We start from the raw sequence: 10,082 nt of genomic DNA, 5'->3' as shown, positions 1-10,082 counted from the left end.
TTTGCTTGTGTGATGCAGAAGGGTGGAGAGGGAGGAGGGTTTGATGAATAGAGGCAACCAGAAAATGTACTTGATAATAACATGGCCGTGATTGATGTTGCAATTCCTGAAAAATTATCATTGTGATATAATTATTTGTTTATGAACTATGCCCTGAGACTCCCAAGTTTGTGATTATTCATGGCACAGATAAAACTCTAAAGTCAATAATTCATCAAGGGTATAATGGTTTTGTTTGGGGGAGGTGGGGGGGTCATATGGATATTACATCCTGTTTCTGACACTTCTGCTATAAATCTGAGAACCTCTTCAGTGCAAGGAAGTGCCACCTCCTTATTCTCTGCTCCTTTTTCTTTCTTAAAGTAGTTTTAATAGTTTGCATAAATTATTTTTAAAGGCTGAAGTTGATTTTAGTTTCCCAGCAAAGTTCTTTTTAACATAGGCACATTATCGGGGTCATTTCTTGCAGTATAGCCCATGATTTCCATATAAGGAGAAGTGGACTGAAGAATAAAAACACCCGCTCTCTGTCCCCAGAAAAGCACAGGACAATACCTGGGAATTTAGGGACTGCGGGTTTTAATCCTAGATGGAACATATACTCAGTGAATATATTGTGGCCAGGCTCTTTGATTTTGGTCCATACAGGAGATTAAGGGAGGCTCAGTTATTTCAGAAAATCGAAGAATTTTATCTTAAAATTCTTAGTTGATTTCTGAGTGGGTTTTACACGTGTGTTTCAGGTATCTTGGCATCTCTCACACCAGTTCTGCTCTCATAAAATGGTAGTTGCGATCTCTGATTCTTTCCATTTCCTTCTTATGGTTGGTTTTTCTCTGCCTCAGTTTACTTATAAGGGGATGGTCCACCAGTAATGTTTATTATGGATTTATTATATTTATTATGTGCCTGTACTCCAGGGTTATGCAAATGTTGGAGCCAGGTCTCTCCTACACAGCAGGGTTGTGTGAAGTAGTCTCAGAGGGTATGTAAAATGCTATGAAAATGAGAAATGTGTTTTCAGGGACTCAAGTTCTTGCTCCCCTTCCATGCCTATGAATTGCTTTCCTTAAGTTGCTTTTCATCCAAGCACCTGCCAGCATTATGTGAGGGCTACGTACACAGAGGAAGATGGGAGACCTACCTTCACAAAAGTTGGTGAAAAGACCTAGGCTGGTTGGCTGGAGGTTTGAGATAGTGATTTGACTTGGCTGCTAAGATGTGACTGCAATCACAGGCGGTTTTACCTAGGAGCGCAGAGTCGTGAGGAAGAGATGGATGGAGCTTCTATGTCATGCAAGCACCAGATCATGTCTGGAGGCCTGTGATGGGCCCAAGGTGCCACATTTGAATAGGAGCTGTTATGAGCTGAATTGTGTCCCTCCAAAAGTTGAAGTCCTAACTCCAAGTTTCTTAACATGGGAGTACCTCAGCATTTGACCTTTCTTTCATTTCCTTTTTTTTTTTTTTTTTTTTTTTTAGGTGGAGTCTCGCTTTGTCACCCAGGCTGGAGTACAGTGGTGCAATCTTGGCTCACTGCAACCTCCACCTCCCAGGTTTAAGGGATTCTCCTGTCTCAGCCTCCCCAGTAGCTGGGATTACAGGTGCGCGCCACAATGACTGGTTAATTTTTTAATTATTTTTAGTAGAGACAGGGTTTCACCATGTTGGCCAGGATGGTGTTGAACTCCTGAACTCAAATTATCTGCTCACCTTGGCCTCCCAAAGTGCTAGGATTATAGGCGTGAGCCACTTTGCCCAGCCTACTGTCATTTCCTTCTTGTGGTAGAGTTGTTGTAGATGTAGGTAGTTAAGATTAGTTCATGCTGGAGTAGGGTGGCCCCTTTATCTAATCTGATTAATATGCTTATAAGAGGAGAGAGTGATAACAGTAGGGGAGAACTCCCTGTGAAAACACACACACAGGGAGAAGATGGCCATAGGTGACAGAGGCAGAGATCAGAGGAATACATCTGTAAGCTAAAGAATGTCAAAGATTGCCAGGAGCTAGGAGAGAAGCATGGAACAGACTCTCCCTCAGAGCTTTCCAGAAAAACCAACCTTACTGGCACCTTTATTTCATACTTCTGGCACCTTTATTTCATACTTCTGGCCTCCAGAACTATGAGAGAATACATTTCTGTTGTTTTTCAGTCACCCAGTTTATGCTAATAAAGCAGACCCAGGAAACCAATACAGGGGTCTTGGCAAATTCTGATACACTCAAATAATGGTGACTAGGATGGTGAAGGATCCTGCCACCATGTCACTGGAGGAAATTGAAAAAGCATGTGGCATTTAACCTAGAGATTTACTGAAACTCTGACATCCATCTTCATATCTTTGAAGTCCACTCAAATGGAAAAGGGTTTAGATTTAGTCCCTTTAATTCCAAAGGTAAGATTTCAGCTCAACATCTTCTAAAACAGAACTATTCAGCAGTGTGCTAGAAAGACCCTCAGCACTAGAATTATTAAGGACATGTGATGTCTACGTCAGAGAGTCCCCTCTTAGTTGCTAAGATTCTCTGGATTACTATTGTGATTATATAGCTCAATGCTCATATGTAAAGATACACTATAAAGTGGTACTTTCTTATGAATCCATTTGCTTAGCTATCTGTAGGATATGATGTCATAGTTTACTGAGTCAGTTACCAACTGTTGAGGTTTTTTCCTCCTCCTCATCTTTCCATTTGCATTACCTAAACTGTTGCTGTGTACAGAGCAGGTAGTACTATGGACACACCCACCCATCTCCAACATTTATGGATGACCAACTCTGTCAGCCATATGGACTACTCAAAAAGGAAGAATGAATGAACTTGACATTCTTTTCTTGATAGAAACTCAAGCTATCCTGTCAAACGACATGGATGTTTCCAGTGGAATCTCTGCCTCTTGACAAGTCATGTTTCATTTGTTTACATCTTCATCTATCAGGATTCAGCAAATCTTTACCAAGCCAACACTATTGTAAATCATTGAGCTATGCACTATGAAAGGATATGAAGATGAATAAGCAATGATTTATGCCTGTGGGGAGTTGACCAAATCAGCCCTCTGTCTTCATAATGGTTTCCTAGGAGTCACAGGAAAGCAGAAGGCAGCTGAGGGTGTTCACTTACCTTAGTGTCCCAGAGAGTTTTTTAAGCCTGCTAGTTGACATCCATCTTTGGGAATTATGCTCAAAAATTAGGTTTGCCTTTTTCTTTTTTTCACTATATGATATGAAATGTTGGAAAAGATATTCTTCCTTCTCTCCCAAATTTTTGACCCTTTCTACTTTTTGAACCTGGATAATAATCTTGGCTTGAAAAAACTATCTCCTGGGCTTGGGATATATTATCTCCTATCTTCAGTATAATACATAGGCCAAGTTGATTTTCAAATTGCTTTAAACATTCTCAATGTTAAATAGAATTTGTCTAGGAGTAGGGTAACATGGGTAAGAATTATAGTCCACAAGGGCTAAAACCAGCTTCTTTCTTTTTTTTTTTTTCCAAGACAGTGTCTTGCCCTTCACCCCAAGCTGGAGTGCAATGGCATGATCTCACCTCACTGTAACCTCCACCTCCCGGGTTCTAGCAATTCTCCTGCCTCAGCCTCGCAAGTAGCTGGGATTATAGGTGCATGCCACCGCACTTGGCTAATTTTTATATTTTTAGTAGAGACAGGGTTTCACCATGTTGGCCAGGCTGGGTCTCAAACTCCTGACCTGGTGATCCACTCACCTTGGCCTCCCAAAGTGCTGGGATTACAGATGTGAGCCACCATGCCCAGCCTTAAAACCAGTTTCTTTGTGCATATATGTTCCCTCTTGTCCTGCCTGCTGTTTTTATTTAAAAAATGTCTTCTTCCTCATTGCCAAATAAACTAGCATAAGTATCAGCTGGGAGGAAGAAGGGAGGAGCTACAGAGAGCTGTCTGTTGGCCCCTGTTCTGTCATCTGGAGACTAGAGCTTTGACCAGTTGACTTGCTGCCAGCCTGGCAACAGAGAAGTCCTGTACTTCCAGGGAGCTCAGCGCTCTGGCCTGGTTGCCAGCACTGGGGCTGGGGAAGTGGCAGGGCTTCCTGATTATCAATGGGTTTGAGCCCAGTGCTCACTCACTCTTTCTAGCTGAGAGGTGTTCTTTATTTCATTGAGACCTATCTTAGCATTGATAGATACACATAAAGGACAGGGAACTCGTTGATGCTAAGAGAGGCTTGAGTTTGGGTAAGAATCCAGGATTTCCACCACTTCTACTGCAGAAGCTCCAAATATGGTGAAGGTTTCAATTCAACCATCACCATGTTCTGCTTCCCATTTCAACCCTCACTGCTCCCACCTCCAGATCACAAAGCTGCTGGGATGTCCAGAAGTGAAAGTGTTATGGTTGATGAACAGCATCAGCCAATCCTGCAGTCAGACAAGGACCCCTCTGCCTTGTAGGACCCTACCTCATGCAAAGCTCTGAAAGCCAGCACTGACCGTCAGTTCCATCAATCCCTACTAGACAGGGTGCCTTGGCAAGCTGCCTTCATCACTCACCATAATCCACTCAGCATGGTTTCCAGCTACATCAGTTTTTGACTTCTCAATCTAGCTATACTACATCCTTCTGACTCTCAAGAGCAAAAGGGGAAGAAATTTTAGAAAAGTGGTTCAGCAAACCCAGTTCTGTGTTCTCAGTCAGCCTCTCCCTATTCCCTATTTTAAGTACTTAATTTGAAGCTCCATCTAGGGCATAGTAGAGAAACCCAGAGCTCTACACCCCAACCACACTTCTATGATCACCAGTCTGAAGTGTTCTTCCATTAATAAATAAACAACCCCCACATTGGCTAATGTCACTGAAGACCTTAACTAGGGAAATGATATTTATTGTTGTTGGTAGCTTCTAGAAAAAAGTGGTTGCCTCCCCTCCCTGCTCCCCCAGTTCAGCCCATTCATAGTTCAGTTTTTGAGGATCACAGACTTAACAGTTGACCTACCTTATCCTTAACTTTGGGATAATGGCTGACTTTTTTTTTTTAAGAGTAAGCAAGCAACTGACCTGCCTTCAAACCTAACAGGCCACATGCTACCCTAACCATAATACAGCATGAACATGACTTAATCAGCTTGTCTGGAGAAAGAAAATATGTATTTAGTATAAAAACAAGATATAAGCAATGGAACAGTTGGTTATACATTACAGATTGTAATAAATGAAAATATCGAGTGCATTTTAAATGATTAATGTATGAAAACTGCCATCCCTCACTGTGCATTAATCAAGAAAAAATGCACACTTCCCATAGTGGTTAATGTTGCAGGCTCGTTGTTTGGCTTTGATAATGTGCATAATAATGCTCAGTATGACAATGAATTGGGGTAGCTGAAAATTTAGGATGGTTGCAAGTTTGGTGTAGTATTTGGATTAGCATCTTATTCCGTGCCTTGTCAGCCTCATCAGTACACAAGCTATATATTTTTTCCGAAACTAGCAAAAATACGAATGCATTTTTTTCACTTTTTTTTAAAATAAAGAATAATGACCAAGGTACCTGCTTAAACAAATACTACCAGCATTCATTAGTCAGGATGATTACATGTAAAAGAAATGATGCCAGATAGTAACAAATCCAAGAGAAGTTTATTATGAAAATGGCACCTGCGGATGAAAAAATTAAGTTACATAAAGACAACCATGTATGTGACATGTATGAGAATCTACAAAAGTATAAAAAGAACCCTGTTGTAAATGAAGTATGTACATTTCTGATTTGCAGCATTATCAATGGTCAATGAAAAAAAAATGTTTCAAAATAAGCCAGGCACTCAGGAAGTTAGGTCCGGTTAGCTTCACACAAAACAAATGTACCATAGCTGTCGCTTTGTAACGTTTTAATAATTTTTTTATATATATATCGTAGAGTTGGTAACACTGCTAAGATTTTTACGAACAGAATATCCCTTTCCCCATTATTCAGCTACTTGGCACCAGTCTCCTCATAAAAGTTTTCATATATTTGTACAAGAAATAGTTAAAAACACAGACACAGTCTTCACAGGTAATGAAGTGTTTTTTTTTTTTTCATTTTGTAATTTTAAACACTATGGATTTAGACAGCAGCTGTGATTATCTGTTAGTTTAAATCACCAGAAATCATTTTGACACAACACAGAAACATTTATAAAAGAAAAAAAAACAGCTGTCTAGCTGTTCTTTGTAGCTGATAGGTGCATTCCTTTGATTGTTCGATAGCTAGAGTAGAGCTTCCAAAATTAATCTGTAAATTTCTCCATAGGCCTTCTTCACCTTCTAAACCTACTTCGATCCTTCAAGTAAGCTCGCTATTAAAATTTGTGGCATTTAACTTCTTTTTGTTCTTATCCCACCGTGGTTTGGGCCCAACTCATGTAATCAAAGGTCCTAGAGGAATCTACTCAACACAGTGATATTCAAAGGACAGCTGAGTTACTATATTAGCATTGCACTAGTAAACAAATATATGTGACAATTCTAGATTCCATTATCCCCTCCCATTTTGTTTCTTAAAAATGTTGGTTGACCTTTGAAAGAATTTTCTGTCTCACTGGTAATTGCTTTATATATTGCTCCATCAGCCAACCTGAAAGATAACCAAAGAAAAGCACCCACTGCTTATAGGTAGAGCACAAGGGACTCTGGGAATGTTAACAACTGAGGCTATATGGCATCAATTTATTTATATCTGAGCATTATTCTTCAGTGCTTTGTGTTGCACTCCAGAAGAGAGAGTCATACCCAGAATTCCGTTGTGGGAAAAATGGCTCCATTAACCTTGAGCTAGTTAAGAGTCTTTTTATCTCTGAGAATGAAAGAGATTTGGGGATGGGGAAGGGATGAAGAGGAGGGAGAGGGGGAGATGGGAAAGGGAAGGTAAGAGAGGAGAGGTACGGAGAATATACACCAGCAAAGCAACAGCAGAAATTTTAAAAGGTAAAAACGGAAGATTCACAGACAGTAGAAGCAGCATAGGGTGACATTACAGAGGAAGGCCACCACACAAAACCCACTAACCCCCAAGAATCACTGATTCACTAGGACTGCAGGAATGGGACTGTACCACTCCGGACTAGAGATAGAGCACAGAGAAGACAAAGGACAAAACAACTACATTAGCTTAGTATATACTGCATATAGAAACACACATTGAAACTGCAATGGGACTGACAGCCAAGGACACGTACACATTGTACACATTACAGTTTTCACATCTGATATTAGATGCCTTAACAAACAGCTGCCAAAAATGAAGTGGAAGAAGAATTTATACTTGACAGTCATTTGGAGTGTTTGACACCACACTGATTTCTGGCAACAAAGACAAAATAGGATTTTTTTTCTTTTTCTTTTTTTCTTTTTTTTTACTTAATGTGCAGTTTTCAGTTGCAGTTATCTGTCTGAAGCTTATTAACCCATTCTTTAGTTTTAAAACTTACTGGTTTCAACTCAGAAATAAGAACCAAAGGGAAAGAAATTCCATCAAATCAAATCAGTCCCCCACAATACAACCTTCCATTTTTTAAGCAAGAAATGAAAAACAAAACGGAACAAAAAAACAAAACAAAACTCAAAACCATGTTAAATATTTTCCTTCTTTTACTCCGAAGTGTTATTGAAGTTGCAAAATTAGCCTCAGTTAGACTGAGTAAGGAAAACAAAAAGCTAAACAAAAGCAGTATGTACCTAAATGCTCCTCAAATCAGTTTGATTGAGTTTTCCAACAGCCCCTTTAAAAAGGGCTTTACTGACCCATTAAATTTAATGTGAGGCTATGTTTGTTAGTTGGGAGGTAAAACATTTTAAGTCCTGCAGCAAACGTTAATGAGGGCTTTGTCTTAACTAAGCAAGGAGACTGCAGCAACGGACTCCAGACCGGGACAGAACACATTTTGTTTTTCCCCCAAAACCCAGCCCAGGAGCTGCATTTTGTATGAAGACATTACAGATTAATAAATGATAGCACCATGGTTTTAGAAATTAAGTTAATGTTTCAGTAATTAACATTTAGTCCAACTTTTTTTTTAAACATTCTAGTCACAGGCCAGAAATTAAGTTTAAGAACCCAAATTATTTTTATGTGCAAGTAAGAAAATCTTAAAATCTTAACCGTAAAAAGAGAATTAAATTCTGCATAAAATTCTAAAATACTATTCCCCCTATTTTTTAAAGGAATTAGGAACAGAAACAAAAAAACCACCCCATTTCATTTGACTTAGTCAAACAGGGCATATTGTTTATGCTTGTCTCTTTCCATCTTGATCATATCAAGATCTTTATGAAGAAACCCCAATGGTTGTCACTTGAGAAATCTCTTGACCACAAGACTGAGTATTCTATGGCAGAGGCATATACACATGAAAGACATCTTAATAAAGATGCAAAGGAAAGCAAAACAACCCAACACACATCTTAGAAGACAAAACGGCAGGCAACTGGTCTTCTGACCCTCTGAAGGCAAAAAATAAACATATCTTTACACGAAAGAATAAGTCAAGTGAAAGAAAGAGGGGATGGAATGGGGACCGTCGTGGCGAGAGAAGACGCTGACCTGCTCGAATTCAAAGTGCTAGAATTAAAGGTCTAAACAAAAACGCCGACGATGCCTCCTCCGAGCTGGGCCTGGCCGGGCCCAGGCCGGGCCCAGGCCGGGCGGCGCCTCAGTCCTCCTTGCGCTCCAGAGTCTGTGCCGCGTGGATGCCGTTGCTGTAGACGGGGAAGGGCAGCGTGGAGAAGAGTCCCTCGGCCGTGGTGAACACGTTGCCGGCGGGCATCTGCGTCAGGCTGGCCGCGCTCACGGCACCGCCAAACGGTCCCGACATGTTGAGCCGGTGCACGTGGTGGTAGAGCATCTCCATCGGCGTCTTGGGGTCGAGGCCGAAGCCGGGGCTGTTAACGTCCACGAAGTTAACAGCGTGCGCGTTGGGCAGCAGGTTGCTCTGCATGGCCAGGGTCACCTCGGCGGGCGCGTAGCGGATGGTGCCCGTGGTGTAGACCCTCTGCGCGGCCGTGCTGGTGGCGGCCAGGGTCCCGGTCACCCTGTGCACCAGCGGGAGCACGACGTTGCCCGCCTGCAACCTCTGCAGCGCCTCCAGGTCCCCAGTGTACAGCAAGGAGTTGGACCCGCTGGGGCCGCCGCTCCCTCCGCTGCCGCCCCCGCCCCCGCCACCGTTCCCGGGGTGCTTGTCCCGGGGGGACGCCGAGAGCGGGGGCGACAGCGGGTCGGAGGCCACGGGGGCCAGGGCCGCGGTGGCAGAGGCTCCGAACTGAGTCTTGCGGGTGGCCGCGCCGTCTGCTCCTGGCGGGGTGAGGACCGAGTCGGGGATGGCCACGTGCAGGCCCCCGCCGCTGCCGCCTCCGCCGCCGCCGCCGCCCTGCGGGGACGGGAAGTGCTCGGAGCTGGGGGGCTTGGTCATGCTGTAGGGGGACTCGTTCCTGGAGATCTCCCGGTTGGGCGGGTAGTTCCAGATGCTGCTGTCGTTGTCGAAGTTGATGGGTTCCGAGATCTCCGTCTTGATCTTGAGCACCGAGGTACTGTTGGGGGAGGACAGCAGCCGCGGCGGCTCCACCAGGCCCGCGTCCAGGCCGCCCGGGCTCGACGCGCTGGACAGGCGCCGGCGGCTGGCGCGGCCGCCCTTCTGCCGTTTCCGCCTCTTCTTGCGCTTCTGGTGCTTGCTGGAGGCCTGCGCGCCCGCCTCGCCCGCGCTATCCGAGTCCTTGGCGCTGTCGGACGTGAGCGACTCGCAGTTCTGCAGCCGCAGGTCCGACTCGCTCTCCACGTAGCGCTCCACCTTGATCTGCATCGGGCCCAGCGCGCCGAAGCCGTCCTCGCCCGCCTTGGGGTTCTCGAAGTCCGAGTGCTCGAAGCTGTCGTCGCTGTCGCGGCTGTCCGGGTTGCTGGAGCTGTGGCCGTCGTCGTTGCAGTTCATGTCGTTGTCGCACGCGTTGCCGGATTTCTTCCGGTCGGGCTCCGGGTCTTCGCTGTTCTCGGACTGGTTCCCCTTCTCGTCGGACTTGGAGTTCTCGTTGTCCTCTGCGTGGGGCCCGCGGCCGGTGGGGCGGGGAGAG

At 44.0% G+C, this 10,082-nt stretch overlaps 1 protein-coding gene across 14 annotated transcripts in view; it reads right to left on the bottom strand.

The window, feature by feature from the left end:
* Positions 1 to 5,601: 5,601 nt before the first annotated feature.
* The window catches only part of NPAS3 (neuronal PAS domain protein 3), an 870,070-nt gene continuing 865,589 nt past the window's right edge, over positions 5,602 to 10,082 (bottom strand). For all 14 annotated transcript variants that reach the window (XM_035262010.3, XM_035262012.3, XM_035262011.3 and 11 more), the window contains one exon: positions 5,602 to 10,047. In XM_035262010.3, coding sequence (XP_035117901.2) covers positions 8,675 to 10,047 — 1,373 coding nt within the window. In that variant the 3' untranslated portion in view covers positions 5,602 to 8,674. The remainder of the gene's footprint in view (positions 10,048 to 10,082) is intronic.

Source organism: Callithrix jacchus, chromosome 8, assembly GCF_049354715.1.
Source record: "Callithrix jacchus isolate 240 chromosome 8, calJac240_pri, whole genome shotgun sequence".
NCBI lineage: Eukaryota > Metazoa > Chordata > Mammalia > Primates > Cebidae > Callithrix > Callithrix jacchus.
Note: the sequence above shows the minus strand (reverse complement) of the source record. Positions and strands in the feature narration are given on the sequence as shown.